At 44.1% G+C, this 24,741-nt stretch overlaps 1 protein-coding gene across 7 annotated transcripts in view; it reads right to left on the reverse strand.

Moving 5' to 3' along the window:
• tex10 (testis expressed 10) overlaps nt 1-22,520 on the reverse strand; it is a 97,501-nt gene extending 74,981 nt beyond the window's left edge. For 2 of the 7 annotated variants that reach the window (XM_048616507.1, XM_048616503.1), the window contains exons 1-3: nt 22,485-22,520; nt 11,366-11,665; nt 2,942-3,132 (exon numbers count right to left, since the gene is read on the reverse strand). In XM_048616507.1, coding sequence (XP_048472464.1) covers nt 2,942-3,121 — 180 coding nt within the window. In that variant the 5' untranslated portion in view covers nt 3,122-3,132; nt 11,366-11,665; nt 22,485-22,520. Of the gene's footprint in view, nt 1-2,941; nt 3,133-6,094; nt 6,131-7,023; nt 7,046-11,365; nt 11,666-22,484 lie in introns of those variants that run through there. The other 5 variants (XM_048616483.1, XM_048616502.1, XM_048616477.1 and 2 more) reach the window with 5 other exon arrangements.
• Between the last annotated feature and the right edge of the window lie 2,221 nt (nt 22,521-24,741).

Raw genomic sequence — 24,741 nt, forward strand, 5'->3', positions numbered from 1 at the left:
GAGCCACCATCCCATCCCATCCAAATCAAATGTCTTCATGCAAAATGTTGGTAAAACAGAACAAAGGTTTCAAGCCATTATGCTGCTATCTTGACTGCAGAGTCAAGACAGAGGGATCAGTGATTTCTCCATGTACAGCTTCAAGAAGTATTTGTGATCACATGTACAACAGTAATCTCGCATAAAGTAATATGTATCCTTCAGCTTAAAAAAGACGCTATCTTTTGCTTGTTAGAGAGAAGTCCATCTCCTTTCTTGATTCAGTCACAACTAATATTTACAGGGCAACTTTCTGCACAATACACTTCACTGAATCATTATAAAACATTGAGCAACATAAGTAAATATTAGTTCAGACAACCAACACATTGGCCAAAGAGGTAGGTTTCAAGGAGTTTCTTGAATAAGGAAGCAAAAATGAAAGGTAGAGAAGAATAAAGAAGTAGGAAGGGGATTTCAGAGTGTAGCACCTGGTCAATTGAAGGCACAGACACTAACTGTGGACCAAAAAAAAAATCAGTAATATTTGAGAGGCCAGAATGCGATGAGTGCAGACATAGCAGCAGATTGTGGTGATGACAGGAGATTAGGAGGGTGAGTCTGTGAGGGATTTAAAAACAATCATAAGAATTTTAAATCAAAACACCCCATGGCAGGAGAGTGGGGAATGCTGACAGTTGAAGCATCAGCAGTAGAGTATGGGATCATTTCAATTTTATGGAGGGTAGAATGCGGGAGATCAACCAGGTGCATAACATACCAATCAGTATATCCCTTTGGCTGTTCACTACACGCAAGGTAATAGCTGCGCCTAACTAGTCCATGCTTACAAAACTGAGACGCAAGACAAGATGCAGAAATTAAGCCATTCAATTATGGCTGATAAAGGTTCTCAACCCCATTCTCCCACCTTCTCCCCATAATTTATGATCCCCTTAATAAACAAAAACCTATCTATCACTGTCTTAAATATATCAATGACCTGGCCTCTACAGCCTTCTGTGGCAATGAATTCCATAGATTCACCACTCTCTGGCTGAAGAAGCTTCTCCTCATCTCCGTTCTAAAGGGTCTTCCCTTTACTCTAAGGCTGTGCCCTGGCATACTAGTTTCTACTACTAATGGAAACATCCTCCCAATGTCCACTCTATCCAGGGATAACTTGTTGAATACTTGGACAACGTGTTACATTAGCCGTGATTTAGCAATGTGACAGCATTTGCTGGATAATCCCGACTGTACAAAGAATTACGCTGACAGCCAAATTAAAATTCAGGGTCGTAATTTGGCACACTGAACTGGAAGCTACAAATACTCAGAGCCCTCTTCTTTACAGACAGAAAATACATGTACATCCACAATGTGCACCTCAACAAAATTGATGACAACCTAGTTCATTTCTCAGGACAATGCCCTGAACACTAGAATCTACCTATTTGGTTTAAAATTTAAACAAAGAATGACAATCGACTGTCAATCAGTATTAATGGTGCATTCTCCATGGAAACACCTCTACAGTACAATATGAAATGCTTCAACAAAATGTCTTTTTCAGAAATACTCAGTTATCACAAAAAAAACTAGCTGAACACTTCATTAGGCCATTGGAAATTCATCCTTTGATATCACAATTTTTTGATAGTTTCTTTGCTCTCTGTAACCAAAATATGCAACTGCATGAAGTATCACAACACAGATTGGTTTGACACAAAAGTAGATCATGGTTAGCAACTCCACAACAAAGCAGTGGAATATCAGCCTAGATTACATGCTCAAATCTCTGGGATAGGACCTAAAACCAGCACCACCACCAGGCCACACAACTTAACTAACAATGACTAACAAGCAAGATAGCTAACAAATTTGGTGCAAGAAGACTTTCCCCACCATATTTGTTCAAAATGCAGAAGGCTTTGACAAGTTAATACTTAATTGTTGAGTCATTACAGGTCTCAAATTAGTCACTGCTTTTCTCTCTTAATCTGTTGTATCAATGAAAAACAAAACAATAATTCTGGCATTCAATCCATGTAAGGCAACCCTGTCCAGTATAAGTATTAGTTAATGTCAAAGGTAAAGACGGTACAGTCTTACCAGAACAGAGGGCTGCTCTCATGTCTGGTGGTGGTTTAACCTGAGGGGTGGCCACACCTCATGCAAAGAGACAGACTGAGAAGGAAACTCGCCATGGGAATTGAACCCACACTACATCACAAACCAGCCATCCAGCCAATTGAGCTAACTGATCCCTAGTTCACAAGAAGAATTAAGGAAATGTAATTTTCTCTTTTTCCATAGGAGCACAAACATTCAAACAAATTAGTGAGCCTCAGTATTAGTTATAAATATTGTACTACTCTTGAATACAGTTCTCTTGTGTGTTCATTCGAACTTAGGTACATCACTAATGCCTGCCAAAACCACGTGGTCTTTATTCTGTAAAGGGCTGAGATTTTAGTTAAATCCTGAAAATAGTAAAGGTTTAGCAAATAACAAGAATGAATACATTATTATCCTTCACTTGATAATTCAGAGGATAAAGTTCCCCTCAGTGAGATACTCTGACACATGAAACAGGCAATTACCACATGCCTTGTGCCAATTTCATCATGACAGCCAAGAAAATGTTTGGGGCAGACCAAGTGACTTGGCAGACCTAGGGTAGAGACAAGGAATAAGTTAATTAAGGTTTCTACTCAGGTTTATCCTGCTGAAGCACTCACACGTAAATTGCAATTGAGAATAGGATCTACCACATCCGCGCGTCAACGCATTCACTGTCTTGACAGCACACAGATTGGCACTCGGGTGATCACCAAATATAAATTTACTTTCAAGAAAGAATGCAAGGAGGAAAGGAAGAAAAATAAAAACAGAACAGTGCAGTGCACTTATCCAATACGGACTGTCAGACAAAGCAAATTGACGAATGAACATGTACCTTTATGTTAAGTTTACGGTGATTTGTTGGTAATGATGCATCACTCTTCAGTTGCTGTGGAACATGGATGGCATGTGTTTTGAATTTGGTATTGGTTACATTGTCTGCTTTTGGTTTTCTTTTGCCAACTTTAAGTTTCACCTTTTGAAAGTCATCTTGACGCTTTCTTTTCTTTGTCATCTTTGTTTACCCTGCAACGAACATCAATTGTTAACTTATCAAAACAAAGGAACCTCAGATATGGAAAATGCCTCAGGTTTTCCTCTAACTTAAACAAAAACAGCCACCTTGAGACACCTGCACACCTCCAAGTGGCCATCAACAAGAGGCTGCATCAGAAGTCAATGATCAATCTGCTTTCAAGTGGACAATATAGGAAAATACAGAAAGGAAATATAGTGAACTAAGAATAAGAAGTTCAAACTGGCAGTGATCAGATGGAAGTAAAACAAAAAGGACTACTGCTCAACCAGATTGTCATTATCATCCTCCAACCCCATTTACAAAATTCTTTAGGACTCAGCCACACAGTTTCCTGCAATTGTGTATATACTTGCATGGCAGATGAACACAGCCTTTACTGCAGTTTAATATGCCACCTGTGTTACTGACATCATAGCTGATGCACTCGTCCAGTTAAAATAACCTTGAGGCAACACACATTTTTCCTCAAAAATAGAAATTGCTGGTGAAACTCAGCAGGTCTGGCAGCATCTGTGGGAAGAAAGCAGAGTTAAGGTTTTGAGTCCAATGATTCTGTTTACCAATTTCTGGTTTTGTTTCAAATCTGCAGCATTCGCAGATTTTTGGTTTATTTTGATATTTTTACCTGTTCAGACATGTTATGATATGTATCTGGGCTAGGTGTGCTTTGAACCTTCTGACCCAGAGGCAGGGACAGTTCCACTGTGTCAGAACAGCCACTCCAGCGACAATGTCTACTACTTCTGCTGCCAAGAATAAAACATGTCAAGTGCAATCTTCCCACCACATTCAACAAGCATTAAGAAAGTTTTTCAATCTTCACCTATGATACTTTTTCAATATTTTCTTAAATTCCAACTTTAATTATTAATTTGGAGACACAAATATACCAATACATAAAATTTGTTAATGCTTCAAATTCTTGAATGGAAGATCAAGCTACCAAGCCTAGTTATCACTGTCAAATTGGACTATTCCTCATATTAGTAGATTAATTCACAATGAAAGATGTATTCAAGGATCTCAGAGTGGGTGAAAACAGAAGGGAAAGATTCAAAGAAACAATCATTAAGGAGAAATTAGGCATGGGCAGACATAGGCAACTACAGTATCACCAAAGGATAAAAGGTTACTGACGGTGAAGATCAAAATAAAGAGAGTAAATCCAAAGGAAACTGAGACTTGAGATTAAACTTTCGTCAAGATCCTCACAACTGTCTGCATAAACTTATTGGCAGTTTTGTTGAAACCCCAAAGAAATAGCACTTAAATTCAAGTTTCTCCCAGGAGAAACCAATTGCCAACAGTACAGGCTAGATCCTTCATTTGGACCGAGTTAACAAGGAGGGCAGTATAATCATTCCCTAATTGAGATTTAGAAACTATTATGGTTCTCACTCCTGACGGTTATCAAAGAAATGCGGTGAGAACTACATGCATAAACATCAAAGTGTCAAGAGGATTAGAATTGAAGTATCACCAACTTTTAAACAGCCTGCTAATGCTGAACACAAGCAATCATTTGGATGAGTTAATGGAGGCCAGACGGTACCAAAAACACTAATTCAGCAAGAAATCAATGTCTTCATGAAAGTATGAGAAAAATAAACTTGTTTCATTCTGTTCGCTCTTTTCTCAACAAAATAGCTCAAAAGTAAAGTTCAGTTGGTTTATTTCACATTACTAATACAATTATATAAAGCTTTATGGTACAAAAGTATACTTTCCTTGCACTTAAACTCAAATTCAATACAGCCATTTATTTGGGCCAATTTAACCACAAAAAATATTCTCAAATAGGAAACGGGAAGAAGAGTCAGTTTACATGTGCTATCTGGCATGCTTTCAATCGTAGCACAGGGTCCTTTATGCACACCTAAATTAACCCACTCCAACCTCTCCCCGACAGAACGTGCAGCCCTCCGCTCCAACCCTAACCTCACTATAAAACCCGCGGACAAGGGAGGCGCAGTTGTAATATAGCACTCTGACCTCTACATCACCGAGGCCAGGCGCCAGCTCTCTGACACCTCCTTCTACCGACCCTTGATCTTGACTCCACCCCCGACCACCAAACCATCATCTACCAGACCATCCACAACCTCATCACCTCAGGTGACCTCCCACCCACAGCCTCCAACCTCATCGTTCCCCGACCACACACCGCCGTTTCTAACTCCTTCCCAAAATCCATAAACCTGACTGCCCTGGTCAACCCATTGTCTCTGCCTCCTCCTGCCCCACCGAACTTATCTCCACTTATCTCAACTCCATTTTCTCCCCCCGGTCCAGGAACTCCCCACCTACGTCCGTGACACCACCCATGCCCTCCACCTCCTCCAAAACTTCCAATTCCCTAGTCCTCAACACCTCATCTTCACCATGGATGTCCAGTCCCTATATACTTGCATTCCCCATGCAGATGGCCTAAAGGCCCTCCACTTCTTTCTGTCCCGCAGGCCCGACCAGTCCCCCTCCGCCAACACCCTTATCCGCTTAGCCGAACTCATCCTCACCCTTAACAACTTGTCCTTCAACTCTTCCCACTTCCTACAAAGGGGGTGACCATGGGTACCCGCATGGGCCCAAGCTATGCCTGCCTCTTTGTAGGATACGTGGAACAGTCCCTCTTCCACAGCTACACTGGCCCCGTCCCCCACCTCTTCCTCCGTTATATCAATGACTGTATCAGCGCCGCCTCGTGCTCCCACAAGGAGCTCGAACAGTTCATCACTTCACTTCACTAACACCTTCCACCCCAACCTTAAGTTCACCTGGACCATCACCGATACCTCTCTCTCCTTCCTGGACCTCTCTGTTTCCATCTCTGGCAACCATCTGGAAACCGATATCTACTTCGAACCTACCGACTCCCACAGCTACCTAGAATACACCTCCTCTCACCCATCTTCCTGCAAAAATGCCATCCCCTATTCCCAATTCCTTCACCTCCACCGCATCTGCTCCTGAGATGAGGCACTCCACTCCCAGACATTCCAGATGTCCTAAGGACCGCGATTTCCCCTCCACAGTGGTCGAAAATGTCCTCGACCACATCTCTCGCGTTTCCTGCAACAACAAAGACAGAATCCCCCTCATCCTCACATACCACCTCACCAACCTCCGGATTCAACGCATCATCCTCCGCCACCTGCAATCTGACCCCACTACCGAGGACATTTTTCCCTCCCCACCCTTATCTGCCTTCCGAGGGACCACTATCTCCGTGACTCCCTCATCCACTCCACCTTCCCCACTATCCCTACCATCCCTGGGACTTTTCCCTGCGACCGCAGGAAGTGCTACACCTGCCCCTACACCTCCCCCCAAGAAAACCTTCCACATTAAACAGATGTTCACCTGCACATCTGCTAATGTGGTATATTGTATCCGCTGTTCCTGATGTGGCTTCCTCTACATCGGGGAAACCAAGCGGAGGCTTGGAGACTGCTTTGTGGAACACCTACGCTTGGTTCGTGACAAACGACTGCACCTTCCAGTCGCGAACCACTTCAATTCCCCCTCCCAATCCTTGGACGACATGTCCACCGTGGGCCTTCTCCAGTGCCACAACGTCGCCACTCGAAGGCTGCAGGAACAGCACCTCATATTTCGCTTGGGAACCCTGCAGCCCAATGGTCTCAATGTGGACTTCACAAGCTTCAAAATCTCCCCATCCCCGACCTCATTCCAAAACCAGCCCAGCTCGTCTCCACCTCCTTGACCTGTCCGTCTCTTCTCCCACCTATCTGCTCCTCCCACCTCAGTGACCAACCCCGAACCCCACCTCCTACCGACCAGCCTCATCCCCGCCTCCTTGACCTGTCCGTCTTCCCTCAATTGATCAACCCCCATCCCAACTCCCTAATTACACTCACCTTTAGTGGCTCCATCCCCGCCTCCTTGACCGGTCTGTCTTCTCTCCACCTATCTGCTCCTTTATCCACCTTCCATCAGCGCCACCCCCCACTTTATTTATTTCAGAGTCCCCTTCCCCTCCCCCATTTCTGAAGAAGGGTCCAGACCCAAAATGTCAGCTTTCCTGCTCCTCTGATGCTGCCTGGCCTGCTGTGTTCATCCAGCTCTACACCTTGTTATCTTAAATTAAGCTTTTGTTTCTTTTTCTGAAAAACAGCTTGAAAAGGTAACAGTCTATCAAATGAACACTTCAGTGCAATATCAGCTTAGGTTCTGTGCTCATCCTAGCCAAAATGTTCTTAGAATAAGGCAAAAACACACAACTCTAATTTCTGTCTTAAATTCTTTAATCTGATGAATTGTCAAAGAAAAGTCCAAATCAGTTCCCGGAAATCTGATCACTCCACTTTTGCCCAGATCATATCCATGGTTTCCTAAAGTCAAGTCAATTTATCATGCTTTTCACACACATTTTCTGAATGACCTACCAGATTTCAAGGAAAGTGTTTATTCCTTGAATACTATTGCAACTATCAGAAGTAAACCTCCCTTTTCAAATCAGAAGAAAACAGTCCCCAGTTAGAATGTCATATTCTATGACTGCAAGTAAGTCACAAGAGTCTTGACAACATTTGTTTTGATCTTTTTAACCTATTGTTACACATGGATCGTTTCTGTAGCTTTTTCCAGAGTAAGAAGTTTTGATTCTGTTAAAGTCTTTAATGAAAGAATAACTAGAAACCATGTGTTGAAAAATGTGATAAAGATATGAACTTGAAGAAAAATGTTGTGTGGGTTTCTGCCAGCTAATCATAAACATGGTTAAAGTATACAGACACTATCTAACTCTAAGACCAGAGACTAGTTGGATCAACAAGCTCAAAACAACAATTATGTGAACTTGAGGGAATTAACCTGAAAACCTGGAGTATTGTATGCAGTTTTGGTCATCTTATCAAAAGAAGGACTTTCTGGCTCTGGAAGGAGTGTAACAAAGATTTACCAGACTGATTCCTCATATAAACTGAAATTGAATGAAACTGAATGATTTTATTGTCGCATGTATTTGGGAAAATTCAGTGAAAAATGTTTTCACTTCTTGTCAGGATACAGTTTGTTCATGGTTTTGATCACATTTACTTTGTATCTGTCTCTACAGTTACGTTATACAATGTTCACTACATTTTTCCTCATTTAAGTTTGCAACATGCACTGCGGTTGACATTTTTCTAATCAACCTGTTGAGACTGGATCAGTTAAGCTTATACTCACTGAGAAGATGAGTTGAGAAGAATGAGGGGTGTATCTCATAAAAACTTATAAAATATTAACAGGACCAGCAGGGTAAACAGAGCAAGGATGCTCCCAATGACCAGGGAGTCCAGAAACAGGGATAAGCCACTTAGGACTGAGAGGAGAAGAAATTTCTTCCTGTGGTGAGCCTGTGAAATTCTCCACCACAGAAAGCAGGTGAAGTCAAAACATTAAGTGTCTTCAAGAAGTTAGATATAGTTCTTAGGGCTAATTAAAGATCAAAGGGTACAGGGAGAAAGTGGGGCCAGAGTATAGTGTTAGATGATGAGCCATGATCATATTCAATGGCAGAGCCGGCTCAAAAGGGCCGAAGGGCCTACTCATGCTCCCACTTTCTAGGTTTCTATGAAAATTACTATTCCCATATGCTTTCCACTCTAGACATAAGCCTACCACAAATCCATATTGCATGAACAAAAATCATATATCAAACCATTTACAACAAGTTATTTAATTTTACTTGGAGCTATCAAAAATAATAAAAATAAAAATTGAAACAAAATATAAACACATCAAATTTTGACTGGGAGCATTTGGCTTTGAGTGAAAATTGAAGAATTAAATCAAAAAAGTGGACACCCTGGAATAAAACTCAGGAAAATGAATGTGTATCAACACCAAGCTTACTTGGTATAAAAGATGTACCAAATGCCTATGTAAAGATATAGGACAATCTAAAACTAAATTGAGCATTTAACTGAATAATTTGGTTACTCTACCAAACAGTGAGTATCACACAGCAAGGAAAGGGTCAAAATTTGTAATGATGCTTCTACCTCCGTAATCCGGTGTAGACAACGCCGAAGCAGTGGCAGAGGGATGGCAGCACAGGCGTTGTTGATGGTGATAAGCTGGCTCAGGACTGATGGACTCTCTTCAAGCTATATCTCTCTTTTGTTTTCTTAAATAATTCAAAATGGCACCGTATCATGGCAACAAATGAAAGCTTTTCACAGTATTGTTATATTCTTACTGTAAAATACATGTGACAATAAAATCAAAACCAAAATAATCTAACTGCCTTTCAAACCTCACTTTTTGGGGCGCTCTCAGAGGGATTTCCTGTACCACACCCCAGAGCCAGTGGGCTGTTGTGGTGCAGTGGTAGAGCTCCTACCTCTGAGCCAGAAGGTTTCGGTTCAAATCCAATAACAACATCTGTGAACAGGCTGATTTGAAAACATCGACTAGAGCACATGTTTCAGACTTGCAGGAGGAAAACTGTAGTGAAAATTATATAACATAATTGGAGACACAGATACAAAGTCAATTTGATCAAAAGCACGAACAAACTGTATCTGACAAGTAGTGTGCCAACACAATGATCAATACATCATACTAAGTAAGTAAGTGGGTCGTGGAGTTACAATTGGCCAATTTAGAATGCTCATACTTATGAATGCAATACCATACATGGTTTTAAATTTTTAAAGACTTGATATGCAAACACTTCCTTGTATTTGTGAATGGCTGCTTTCCATTGTCCTGCATTGTGCTCTGACTGGCAATCAAATCGACTTGTGAATAGACTCCAGAATGGAACCTGTTCGCAACCCTGGGTCTGCCTGTATTGCTTTCCAAACCACAGCACCTTTTCATGCAAAAAAAGAGGAAAAACAACACCTCGTCCAACACCACAGTACAATGGCCCAAACACTCCTGAGATTTAACAATTTACATGTACTTTCTCCATTTTACTGTATTGTATTTGCTGCTCGTAAGTGGGTTGCCCTACAATGGGGAGACCATCAAAATATGTTTCCTGTGTCACTCTCGAATACCACTTCTATCCCTTAACCATCTCCTGGTATTCCACCAAGCGCGTGATAGACCTTTCAATGTGGGTTTTCCCCTTCATATGTACTAGCTTTCAGTCCTGAGGAGCTACCATACACCTGAAATCTGGACTGACTTTTGTTTCTCCAAATTCCATCTGATATGATTATTTCCATTGTTTTGTTTTCAGATGTCCAGGACAATCAGTGCTGAGCAGTACCACAATTTGTAATGATACAACATCCATTTATGAAGTTCTCGCTAACCCATGGATCACAAGAGAAAAACAAACATATCCTTAAGCACATTATTCCAAGATGCAGTATCAGTGTGGCACACTGACCTGATCAGATTACAAGTTTATACATCCATTAGAATAAATACCAGTTTCACAAATATGAAAAAAATGAAAATACTGCAGATGCTGGAGATCTGAAATAAAAACAAAGTTCTGGGCTAACTCAGATCTGGCAACATCTGTAGAAAAAGAAACAAAGTCGAAGTTTCAAGTCCAGTTTCTTCGGAACAGATCCAAAACTCTGCTTCTCTCTCCACGGATGCTGCCTGACCTGATCGGAGTTTCTCCAACAGTTTCTTTTTTTTTTAAATCAGTTCCATAAAATCCGCCTAATTTAATCCTGCTGTCCCACACAAAGACCACTTCAGTTTTGCTGATCGAATTTACGGAGTGAGAACAGAAAACGTACGGTATTCCAAAAGTCTTTTTCTAGCAAAGGTATGTGGAGTCAGAAAATGTTTGTGCGGTGGTGGGGGGACGCCAATAATATTACATCCACTTTATAAAGTTCTTATCAACCCATGGACCACTGCAGAAAAACAATCTTTCAAACATTTCATCAACTCATGCAAGATCAGGGACCTGAAATATTAACTTTCATCCCTCTCTCTCTCTCTGCAGGCCTGGTTGCATTTGCTGTTTGTTTTTATTATTTTAGGACAAACAGGGGACTTGTAGAAAGGGAATCAATATCTCCCCAAATCCCCCGCACACAATCAGCAAGGGGCCCACTCGGGCCGCGCCACCACAGTCCAACAACACGCCGAACCAGCTCAGCAGCACCGCGGGGCAGAGAAAGAGAGAGGGCCCCGGCTTCGGTTGTTCCCACACAACGCGCATCCCAATCCACCCCCATCATATCCACAGCCCCTTACCCTCCCACCCCCAAACTCCGGAACCCCCACATCCTTTACCCGCTGCACCGCCCTCTCGCTGCTTCCACCAACCGCCAGAAACACACGGGGTCCTACCCAAGCTCCACCTCTACTATAGGCGGCCGCTTTGATCCTGTCTTACTACCGATGGCGCTGGGTGTCTGCGTGTTGTGTTTCCTCTCTTTTTTGTAATAATCCATCTCCTTCCCGTCGCTCCAGTCCGGTCTGTGCGGCGGTCACCATTTGGTTCAGGTGGTCGGAAAGTCGGTGTGAAGGGAGGCCCGAGGTCCTGAGACGGGGAGTCTGGGAAATGTAGTCTTGGGCAAGAGGGACAAGCTCCTGGCAAGGATAACAGAGAAATAAGACAAAGCACTTATTATATCGATCAAATAAAAAACACAAATGCGGGTGCTGTAGATCTGAAACAAACATAAAACAGAAATTGCTGGAAAAGCTCTGGCAGCGTCTGTTGAGAGATAACAAAATGAACGTTTCGAGTTCAATGACCCTTCTTCAGAACTAGAAGAGTTGGTATTTCTGGTAATGATAGGCAGACAAAGGATTCTTAATACTAAGCCAGAAAACGACCAGCTAGATAGATGATATTGAGGACTATCAATCATTGAAAACGGATTGGCTGTACTCAAAGCAACCCGTTTCGTGACAGCACCAGGGGTTGTGGCAGTAGGTATTAGACCAGGTATTGTTCCTCCAGTTTACCTTGAGCTTTCCTGGAGCACTGCAGCAGGCCTAAGATAGAAATGTGGTCACCTCTATACTAGGGAGATGAAATGTTGACTGGGTGGTTGCTTTGCAGAACACTTACGTTCTGTCTGTAAAAATGACCTCAAGCTTCCAGTTAACAAGGTGTAGAGCTGGATGAACACAGCAGGCCAAGCAGCATCAGAGGAGCAGGAAGGCTGACGTTTCAGGCCTAGACCCTTCTTTAGAAATGGGGGAGGGGAAGGGGATTCTGAAATAAATAGGGAGAGAGGGGGAGGCAAATAGAAGATGGATAGAGGAGAAGATAGGTGGAGAGGAGACAGACTGGTCAAAGAGGCGGGGATGAAGCCAGTAAAGGTGAGTGTAGGTGGAGAGGTAGGGAGGAGATAGGTCAGTCCAGGGAGGACGGACAGGTCAAAGGGGCAGGATGAGGTTAGTAGGCAGGAGATGGGGGTGGGGCTTGAGGTGGGAGGAGGGGATAGGTTGGAGGAAGGACAGGTTAGGGAGGCGGGGATGAGCTGGGCTGGTTTTGGGATGCGGTAGGGGGAGGGGAGATTTTGAAGCTTGTGAAGTCCACATTGATACCATTGGGCTGCAGGGTTCCCAAGCGGAATATGAGTTGCTGTTCCTGCAACCTTTGGGTGGCATCGTTGTGGCACTGCAGGAGGCCCAGGATGGACATGTCGTCTGCGGAATAGGAGGGGGAGTTGAAATGGTTCGCGACTGGGAGGTGCAGTTGTTTAGTGCGAACCAAGCGTAGGTGTTCTGCAAAGCGGTCCCCAAGCCTCCGCTTGGTTTCCCCGATGTAGAGGAGGCCACAACAGGAACAGCAGATGCAGTATACCACATTAGCAGATGTGCAGGTGAACATCTGCTTGAAGTGGAAAGTCTTCTTGGGGCCTGGGATGGGGGTGAGGGAGGTGTGGGGGCAGGTGTAGCACTTCCTGCGGTTGCAGGGAAAAGAGCCAGGTGAGGTGGGGCTGGAGGGGAGTGTGGAGCGGACAAGGGAGTCACGGAGAGAGTGGTCCCTCCAGAAAGCAGATAAGGTGGGGAGGGAAAAATGTCTTTGGTGGTGGGGTCGGATTGCAGATGGTGGAAGTGTCGGAGGATGATGCGTTGGATCCGGAGGTTGGTGGAGTGGTACGTGAGGATGAGGGGGATTCTGTTTTGGTTGTTATTGCAGGGAGGGGGTGTGAGGGATGAGTTGCGGGAAATGCGGGAGACACGGTCGAGGGCGTTCTCGACCACTGAGGGGGGGAAGTTGCGGTCCTTGAAAAACGAGGACATCTGAGATGTACGGGAGTGGAATGCCTCATCCTGGGAGCAGATGCGGCGGAGGTGAAGGAATTGGGAATAGAGGATGGAATTTTTGCAGGAAGGCGGGTGGGAGGAGGTGTATTCCAGGTAGCTGTGGGAGTCGGTGGGCTTGAAATGGATATCGGTTTCGAGGTGGTTGCCGGAGATGGAGACAGAGAGGTCCAGGAAGGAGAGAGAGGTATTAGAGATGGTCCAGGTAAACTTAAGTTTGGAGTGGAAGGTGTTGGTGAAGTGGATGAACTGTTCGAGTTCCTCATGGGAGCACGAGGCGGCACCGATACAGTCATCAATGTAACGGAGGAAGAGGTGGGGTTTAGGGCCAGTGTAGGTACGGAAGAGGGATTGTTCCACGTAACCTACAAAGAGGCAGGCATAGCTTGGGCCCATGCGGGTACCTATGGCCACCCACTTTGTCTGTAGGAAGTGGGATGGCACCTCCCATTCGCATTTCCCATTCCCATTTCAACTCCCCCTCCCATTCCACAGACGACATGTCCATCCTGGGCCTCCTGCAGTGCCACAATGATGCTACCCGAAGGTTGCAGGAACAGCAACTCATATTCCGCTTGGGAACCCTGCAGCCCAATGGTATCAATGTGGACTTCACAAGCTTCAAAATCTCCCCTCCCCCGACCACATCCCAAAACCAGCCCAGCTCGTCCCCACCTCCCTAACCTGTCCTTCCTCCCACCTATCTCCTCCTCCCACCTCAAGCCCCATCTCCATCTCCTACCTACTAACCTCATCCCGCCACCTTGACCTGTCCGTCCTCCCTGGACTGACCTATCTCCTCCCTACGTCCCCACCTACACTCACCTTTACTGGCTCCAACCCCACCTCTTTGACCTGTCTGTCTCTTCTCCACCTATCTTCTCTTCTATCCATCTTCTATCTGCTTCCCCCTCTCTCCCTATTTATTTCAGAACCCCCTTCCCTCCCCCATTTCTGAAGAAGGGTCTAGGCCCGAAATGTCAGCCTTCCTGCTCCTCTGATGCTGCTTGGCCTGCTGGGTTCATCCAGCTCTACACCTTGTTATCTCAGATTCTCCAGCATCTGCAGTTCCTACGATCTCTGAATCAAGCTTCCAATTGCCTGCCACTTCAATATGCCACCATGTTCCCATATTAACATTACTGTCTCAGACCTGTTGCAGTGTTTCAGCAAAGATGGAGGTACACCACATCTCCCACTTAGGCACCTCACAGCCTTCAGGACTCAACATTAAATTTAACAATTTAAGAACATGAACATCTATTACCTGCTCCCACAACCCCAGGTTATGTCATAAAATGGGTTGTTTTCAATACAAACAACCCATTTTCAACTACTACATCTATATTACCACCTATCTAGCTTTTCTTCTTGCTTGGCCTACTATGAACAAACCCTTTATCTGCCTATTTTTCACAGCGAACACAGAACTGTACAGCACAGGAGAGGGCCTTTTGACCCAGGATGTTACGCCAAACATGACACTAAATGAAACTCATCCCTTCTGCCTGCCTTTGGACCATATCATGTGCTTATCTAAAGTCCTTTAAATGCCCCTATTGTATCTGTTTCCACCACCACCCCTGGCACTGCGTTCCAGACTCCTACCACTCTGTAAAAAACTTGCCCCTCACATCTCCTTTGAACTTTCCCCCTCTAATCTTAAATGCATGCATTTCAACTCTGGGAAAAAGATTCTGACCATCAACCCTATCTATGCATCTCCTTATTTTATAGATTTCTATCAAGTCTTCCCTCAACCGGCACCGCTCAGCGAAAACAACCCAAGTTTATCTCACCTCTCCTTATTGCTCATACCCTCTAATCTAGGCACCATCCTAGTAAACCTCTTCTGTACCCTCTCCAAAGCCTCCACATCCTTTCTGTAATGTGGCAACCAGAACTGGAAGCAATACTCTAAATGTGGTCTGACCAAAGTCTTATAAAGCTGCAACATTACATCCTGACTCTCGATCTCAATTCCCTGACCAATAAAGGCAAGCATGCCATGTGTCTTCTTTACCATCCTATCTACTTGCATGGCTACTTCCAGGGAGCAATGGACTTGGACCCCAAGACTTTTCTGTACATCAATGCTGTTCAGAGTCCTGCCATTAACTGTATACTTTCCCTTAACATTTGATCTTCCAAAGTGCAGCAGCTCACACTTACCTGGATTAAATTCCATCTGCCATTTCTCCGTCCATATCTGCAACTGGTCTTTCAGTTGTTTTAGCGGCGGGAGTCTGGGAGGAAGCGCGAGGGCAGCCTGGGAAGGTGAGCTTTTCGGTTATAAAAGTCTTACCTCGCGTGACTCCATTTTTGGAGTAAGTGAGGTAATACATTTGGGCGGTTGCTTTACCCGAAACACTACCTAGGTAGTGTCTCCCACCCATCCTCCTCCTCTAACCAAAAAAAAAGGTTCTGAGCGCTGATTTGGTAAGGCTACTAGTATTTTTTTTTTAATTTGTCTGTTTGGGAATTCAGAACAGTGGGAATGGATGTTAGGGCAGTTGTATGCTCCTCCTGTAGAACGAGGGAGGTAAGGGTCACCACTAGTGTCCCCACTGACTTCATCTGCGGGAAGTGCACCCAACTCCAGCTCCTCGGAAACCGTGTTAGGGAACTGGAGCTGGAGCTGGATGAACTTCGGATCATTCGGGAGGCTGAGGGGGTAATTGAGAGGAGTTACGGGGAGGTAGTTACACCTCAGGTACAGGAAAAAAGTAGATGGGTTACAGTCAGGGGACGGAAAGGGAACAGGCAGACAGTGCAGGGATCCCCTGTGGCCATTCCCCTCAAAAACAAGTATACCGTTTTGGATACTGTTGGGGGGGACGACTTACCAGGGGTAAGCCATGGGGTACAGGTCTCTGGCACAGACTCTGTCCCTGTTGCTCAGAAGGGAAGGGGGGAGAGGAGGAGAGCATTAGTCATTGGGGACTCCACAGTTAGGGGGACAGATAGGAGATTCTGTGGGAACGAGAGAGACTCGCGGTTGGTGTGTTGCCTCCCAGGTGCCAGGGTCCATGATGTCTCGGATCGTGTTTTCGGGATCCTTAAGGGGGAGGGGGAGCAGCCCCAAGTCGTGGTCCACATAGGCACCAACGACATAGGTAGGAAAAGGGATGGGGACATAAGGCAGAAATTCAAGGAGCGAGGGTGGAAACTGAGAGCTAGAACAAACAGAGTTGTTATCTCTGGTTTGTTACCCGTGCCACGTGCTAGCGAGGCGAGGAATAGGGAGAGAGAACAGTTGAACAAGTGGCTACAGGGATGGTGCAGGAGGGAGGGATTCAGATACCTGGATAATTGGGGGTCATTCTGGGGTAGGTGGGACCTCTACAAACGGGATGGTCTACACCTGAACCAGAGGGGTACCAATATCCTGGGGGGCAAATTTGCTAATGCTCTTCGGGAGGGTTTAACTAATTCAACAGGGGGGTGGGAACCTGAATTGTAGCTCCAGTGTACAGGAGGTTGAGAGTAGTGAGGTCATAAATAAGGTTTCAAGGTCGCAGGAGTGTACCGGCAGGCAGGAATGTGGTTTGAAGTGTGTCTACTTCAATGCCAGGAGCATCCGGAAGAAGGTGGGTGAACTTGCTGCATGGGTTGGTACCTGGGACTTCGATGTTGTGGCCATTTCGGAGACATGGATAGAGCAGGGACAGGAATGGTTGTTGCAGGTTCCGGGGTTTAGATGTTTCAGTAAGATCAGGGAAGGTGGTAAAAGAGGGGGAGGTGTGGCATTGTTAGTCAAGGACAGTATTACGGTGGCAGAAAGGACGTTTGATGACAACTCGTCTACTGAGGTAGTATGGGCTGAGGTTAGAACCAGGAAAGGAGAGGTCACCCTGTTGGGAGTTTTCTATAGGCCTCCGAAAAGTTCCAGAGATGTAGAGGAAAAGATTGCAAAGATGATTCTGGATAGGAGCGAAAGTAACATGGTAGTTGTTATGGGGGACTTTAACTTTCCAAATATTGACTGGAAACGCTATAGTTCGAGTACTTCAGATGGGTCAGTTTTTGTCCAATGTGTGCAGGAGGGTTTCCTGACACAGTATGTAGATAGGCCAACAAGAGGCGAGGCCACATTGGATTTGGTACTGGGTAATGAACCAGGCCAGGTGTTAGATTTGGAGGTAGGTGAGCACTTTGGTGATAGTGACCACAATTCGGTTACATTTACTTTAGCGATGGAAAGGGATTGGTATATAACGCAGGGCAAGAGTTCTAGCTGGGGGAAAGGCAATTATGAGGCGATGAGGCAAGATTTAGGATGCATAGGATGGAGAAGGAAACTGCAGGGGCTGGGCACAATTGAAATGTGGAGCTTGTTCAAGGAACAGCTACTGCGTGTCCTTGAGAAGTATGTACCTGTCAGGCAGGGAGGAAGTGGTCGAGCGAGGGAACCGTGGTTTACTAAAGAAGTTGAATCTCTTGTCAAGAGGAAGAAGGAGGCTTATGTAGAGATGAGGCGTGAAGGCTCAGTTAGGGCGCTTGAGAGTTACAAGTTAGCCCGGAAGGACCTAAAGAGAGAGCTAAGAAGAGCCAGGAGGGGACATGAGAAGTCTTTAGCAGGTAGGATCAAGGAAAACCCTAAAGCTTTCTATAGGTATGTCAGGAATAAAAGAATGACTAGAGTAAGATTGGGGCCGGTCAAGGACAGTAGTGGGAAGTTGTGCGTGGAGTCCGAAGAGATAGGAGAGGTGCTAAATGAATATTTTTCGTCAGTATTCACGCAGGAAAAAGACAATGTAGTCGAGGAGAACACTGAGATACAGTCTATTAGACTAGACGGGATTGAGGTTCATAAGGAGGAGGTGTTAGCAATTCTGGAAGGTGTGAAAATAGATAAGTCCCCTGGGCCGGATGGGATTTATCCTAGGATTCTCTGGGAAGCTAGAGAGGAGATTGCAGAGCCTTTGGCTTTGATCTTTATGTCGTCATTGTCTTCAGGAATAGTGCCAGAAGACTGGAGACTAGCAAATGTTGTCCCCTTGTTCAAGAAGGGGAGTAGAGACAACCCTGGTAATTATAGACCAGTGAGCCTTACTTCGGTTGTGGGTAAAGTGTTGGAAAGGATTATAAGAGATAGGATTTATAATCATCTAGAAAGGAATAATTTGATTAGGGATAGTCAACACGGTTTTGTGAAGGGTAGGTCATGCCTCACAAACCTTATTGAGTTCTTCGAGAAGGTGACCAAACAGGTGGATGAGGGTAAAGCAGTTGATGTGGTGTATTTGGATTTCAGTAAAGCGTTTGATAAGGTTCCCCATGGTAGGCTATTGCAGAAAATACGGAGGCATGGGATTGAGGGTGATTTAGCGGTTTGGATCAGAAATTGGCTAGCTGTAAGAAGACAGAGGGTGGTGGTTGATGGGAAATGTTCATCCTGGAGTTCAGTTACTAGTGGTGTACCTCAAGGATCTGTTTTGGGGCCACTGCTGTTTGTCATTTTTATAAATGACCTGGATGAGGGCGTAGAAGGATGGGTTAGTAAATTTGCGGATGACACCAAAGTCAGTGGAGTTGTGGATAGTGCAGAAGGATGTTGCAGGTTACAGAGGGACATAGATAAGCTGCAGAGCTGGGCTGAGAGGTGGCAAATGGAGTTTAATGCGGAAAAGTGTGAGGTGATTCACTTTGGAAGGAGTAACAGGAATACAGAGTACTGGGCTAATGGTAAGATTCTTGGTAGTGTGGATCAGCAGAAAGATCTCGGTGTCCATGTGCATAGATCACTGAAAGTTGCCACCCAGGTTGATAGCGTTGTTAAGAAGGCGTACAGTATGTTAGGTTTTATTGGTAGAGGGATTGAGTTTCGGAGCCATGAGGTCATGTTGCAGCTGTACAAAACTCTGGTGCGGCCGCACTTGGAGTATTGCGTACAGTTCTGGTCACCGCATTATAGGAAGGATGTGGAAGCATTGGAAAGGGTGCAGAGGAGATTTACCAGGATGTTGCCTGGTATGGAGGGAAGGTCTTATGAGGAAAGGCTGAGGGTCTTGAGGCTGTTTTCATTAGAGAGAAGAAGGTTAAGAGGTGACTTGATAGAGACATACAAGATGATCAGAGGATTAGATAGGGTGGACAGTGGGAGCCTTTTTCCTCGGATGGTGATGGCTAGCACGAGGGGACATAGCTTTAAATTGAGGGGTGATAGATATAGGACAGATGTCAGAGGTAGGTTCTTTACTCAGAGAGTAGTAAGGGCGTGGAATGCCCTGCCTGCAAAAATAGTAGACTCACCCACTTTAAGGGCATTTAAATGGTCATTGAATAAACATATGGATGATAATGGAATAGTTTAGGTTAGATGGGCTTCAGATTGGTTTCACAGGTCGGCGCAACATCAAGGGCCGAAGGGCCTGTACTGCGCTGTAATGTTCTATGTTCTATGTTCTATATCCCACTGTATGCTATGACAACCTTCCACACTATGGATAACTCCATTGATCTTTGTATTATCTGCAAACTTACTAGCCCACCCATCCACATTTTCATCTACGTCATTTATATAGATCACAAACAGAAGAGATCCTAGTATGGATCCCTGCGGAACACAACTCGTCACCAGTATTCTCTTCTGCTATGGGCAAGCCAATTCTGAATCCACGCAGCCAAGTCACCATGGATCCCATGCTTCTTAATCTTCTGGATGAGCCTTCCATGAAGGACCTTGTGGAAAGCCTTACTAAAATCCATGTAAATACCATCCACTGTTCTACCCTCATCAATCATCTTCGTCACCTCCTCAAAAAATTCAATCGAGCTAATAAATCATATCCTGCCTGCACAAAGCCATGCTTACTGTCCCTAATTAGGCCATGTTTTTCCAAATTTGTTAAAAACCTATCCCTAAGAATTCCCTCCAATACTTTCCCAACTGTGGATGTGAGACTCATTGGTCTGTAGTTTTCTGGATTATCCCTAATTCCCTTCTTGAACAGAGGAACATTAGCTACTCGCCACTCCTCTGGGACCTCTCCACTGGCTGGCAAGGATACAGAGATCAAAAACAGAAGTTGCTGGAAAAGCTCTGTGAAGAAAAATCAGAGTTAACATCTCAGGTCTGGTGACCCTTCCTCAGAACCAGATTCAAAACATTAATTCTGATTTTTCTTCACAGATGCTGCCAGACCTGCTGAGCTTTTCCAGCAACTTCTGTTTTTGTTCCTGTTTTATAGCATCTGCAGTTCTTTTGGTTTTTATTGACGATACAAAGATGTTGGTCAAGACTCCAGCAATCTCCTCTCTTGCCTCTCTCAATAACCTGGGGTAGATACCACTGCGCCCTGGGGGATTATCCACCTGAATGCTCTTCAAGAGATCTAACACCACTTCGTTCTTGATCTCAAAATGCCCTAAATTTAACATGCTCCACACAAATCTCACTGTCCTCCATGTATCCTTTTCCTGGGCGAATACTGATGCAAAGTACTCATTTAGGATCTCACTCACATTCTCTCCCTCCAAGCACAAGTTCCCTCCTTTATCTTTGAGTGGTCCTACCTTCTCCCCAGTTATCCTCTTGTTTTTAATGTATATGTATAATGCCTCGGGGTTCTCTTTAACCCATTTGCCAAGGTCATTTCATGGCCCCTTTATGCCCTCCTAATTCCCTGCTCCAGTACTTTCCTGCTTTCCTTATATTCTTCACGGGCCCTGTTTGATTTTAGCTTCCTAAACCTTACACACCCCTGGACACTAAAGGCAACCTGCATATCTTTAGACTGTGGGACGAAACTGGACCACCCGGCGGAAACCCATGCAGACACGGGGAGAAAGTGCAAACTCCACACAGTTGCCTGAGGGTGGAATTGAACCTGGGTCCCTGGAGCTGTGAGGCAGCGGTGCTAACCACTGAGGCACCGTCAAGGAAGTGTCAGAAATAGACCATATAAAGATGAGAGGTTGAAATTGAAGCAAATTTGTTGATGTTTTCCAATTCAGGGAAGGAGGACGAAACACTGACTGATTCATCAATATACTGCAAAAAGGTGAGGGAGGGTGCTTCTGGTGATTTTGAGATCAGGATTTTGGAAATTATTAGAGTAATGGACAGCATCAGAAGATGAGGTTGGGAAGGTATTGGACATGAAGGGAAAGGTAGTCAAGATAACATGAAATCAGTTCATTGGGATGGAAAGTCCTATTTGTAGATCTTTAGAAGTGGGCCACTGTGGTGGGTAACCATGATGACAAATCAGAACCCCAATGCAAACATGTGCAGGGGACCCAAAAACAGACATGTACAAGGTATTGGACAGGAGTTAGACTGCGGCCCAGAGGAGTCTATCACATCATTTGTTACTGTTAAATACATGAAGCAGCCTGAGTCGACGCGGAAAGGTGGAAGGTCCTGCAGTCCAGATGGTATGATGGAACAAAAGAATTAAAAATGGGGATGATAATTATTACATATTTAGATTTAACTCTTGTTACATTTTTTTTAGAAAAAGTGCACAGAAACAAAGGAAACATCAACAAGTTCTGAAGAAGGGTCCCGTCACGAAACATTGACTTTCCTGCTCCACTGAAGCTGCCTGGCCTGCTGTGTTCCTCCAGCTCCACACTGTGTTGACTCTGACTCGAGCGTCGGCAGTTCTTGCTATCTCCAAATATCAACAAAGGCTGTGGCCCCATAATCAGAGACTAACAAATGTATTGACAGTAATGGCCAAGACCATTTCCAAGATTTGGAAAGATAAGCTGCTACTGAATATACTCAGCGGGAATGAGAGCAACCCATCACGTGGAACTAGAAAATAGGACAACATCGGCATCATGCCTCAGCATGGCTCCATCAACAGGAACACAGCGCAGAGGATATAATCAAATCAGCAAACCCCCCAAAAAACATTTACCTCAGAAATAAAACAAATAAACTTGAATATTGTCCATGGGAGGAGCTGATGCGGATCCCCCAGACATTGGAGTGCGATGTGGAATCGGCATGTCCTGTTGCAAAATTCACCACTTTCACTGGTTCTCTTTTGCCTATGCTACAAGTAACATCCTCAATAAACTCCAAGTTTTCCAAACATGATTTTCCTCTCAGAATTCCTGTTGATCCTGTCCAATGTTGCCGTTCTTCTCTAAATATTCAGTTGTCACATACCTTATTAAACATTTTTCTATGAGACATCAGTTTTACAGGTCTGTAGTTCTCCACACTCCTTCGTCCTCCCTTCTTAAATAGTAGAGTTACTTTTGCCATCTTCCAGTCAGCAGGAACCTTTCCAGAATCTATAGAATTAAGGAAGAGAACCATGAATGCAGTCACTGTCTCTGTTACTAAGGTAGCAGTTTCAGGCACCTATGAGTGTGGTGTCCTGGTTCAAAAATTTAGTGCATATCAAATGTAGCCTGTGTATTGTTGTTTGTTCATACCAATGGTACTACTTGCCATGCATTCCACAATAACTGAAGCTTAAACTGTTCAGTTTGTTTGTACTGATTGACTGAGTCACTCAACTTGCCAGAACCTAAAATCGGATCTTCCTTTAAAGATGAATGTAAATGCTTTGATTTTTGGAAATGACATAAACTGCCCGTGTGAGCTACCTCATTTGGTCGTGCAGAGATCTTATGGTAGCAGCAGAACTAAATCCTTTATGATACTGACTAATGTGCGCTGTCAGGTATGATCACGTGACTTTATAGAGGATTATAAACATGAGGGGCATGGATAGGATAAATAGCTAGGGTCTTTTTCCCGGGATGTGGGAGTCCAAAACTTGAGGGCATAGGTTTAAGGTGTGGGGAAAGTTTTAAAAGGGACCTAAGGGGCAATCTGTTTCTACACAGAGGGTGGTGCGTGTATGGAATGAGCTGCCAGACAAAGTGGTAGAGTCTGGTACAATTACAACATTTAAAAGGTACCTGGATGGGTATATGAATAGGATGGGTTTACAGGGATATGAGCCAAATGCTGGCAAATGCAACTCGATTAATTTAGGATATCTGGCATGGATGAGTTGGACTGAAGAGTCTGTTTCCATGCTGTACAGCTCTATGACTGTAAATAAAATCAGGTTGTGCCTAAATGAACATTCATTAAATATAAACAAATTAGAAATCGACAATGGAATTTGGTTATTCATCAGCAAAAGTAATTGAATAACATTTAGGCATCAAAAGATTGCTTGATCAAAGGGTCTGTTTCTATGGCTGTGATTCTGGTACGTAATTTCTAATACTGCACACTGATTTCCCACAACCCGAACTATTTCATTGTGGCCATGACATGCTGGAAATTAGGAAGGAGGCTGCTAATTCATGTCCCATGCTGCTTAAAATTAGACTTAAATGGATGTGAATCCAAAGAAAGAAAAATTAGGAAATATGACCAAAAACTGAATCAAACAGGTGGATGTTAAGGCGAACACGAAAAAAGTAAGGTGATGGAATATACTAATTCTTAGATACATATAGGTTTAGGTTAATCGCAGCTCATCAGAAGTTACTGTTCCTGTGAATGGCTGGAAGATTGTGCGGTAGTGAAAAAGAATGAAATGTTCATTTGTCTATTCCAGAATGTTTTAGGGTTTAAAGTGTTTGGAAACAATTTAGATGACTGTGCCATTTAGTATCTGCAGCAAATGTGATTCATACCCACTAATATATTTTCATGGCCAAATTTTAAAACAAAATGGTCATGATGGTCTTAAGATTGCATTTAGGATAATAGGAATGAGAGAAATTTGTTGGATGATTAGTTATGCCCTAAATGGTAAAGAGACTGGTAGTTCGCACTTGAAGGAACTCCTTCAATCGCAATAATTTGTCACGTTATGATGAAGCAACATTGATAATGCTATCATAAGCCATTGTAGACACTGATTATTTTCTCCAATTCTAAAATGAGGATCAAAAGAATCAACGAAGGTTATTTGTCTACGTGGGGAGATAGAGTAATATTGTTTACTTCTCTGTCGCAAAAGTCCAAATGCATGCATACATTTTCTTAGTGCAAACCACATTTGTTGTCATACCCCAACCAGAGTGGGGGCGCGGTGGGTGGAAGGAGAGGGGACAGTCATAGAGATGTACAGCATGAAAACAAACCCTCTGGTCCAACTCGTCCACACTGACAGATATCCTAAATAAATCTAGTCCCATTTGGCACATATCCCTGTAAACCCTTCCTATTCATATACCCATCCAGATGCTTTTTAAATGTTGCAATTGTACCAGCCTCCACCACTTCCTCTGGCAGCTCATTCCGTACATACAGCACCATCTGCATGAAAAAGTTTCCCCTTAGGTCCCTTCTCACCTTAAACCTATGCACTCTAGTTTTGGACTCCCCATCCCAGAGAAAAGACCTTATCCATGCCCCCATGATTTTATAAACCTTTAGAAGGTCACCCCCT

This window comes from Rhincodon typus, chromosome 2 (genome assembly GCF_021869965.1).
Source record: "Rhincodon typus isolate 14 chromosome 2, sRhiTyp1.1, whole genome shotgun sequence".
In the NCBI taxonomy this organism is placed as follows: Eukaryota; Metazoa; Chordata; class Chondrichthyes; order Orectolobiformes; family Rhincodontidae; genus Rhincodon; species Rhincodon typus.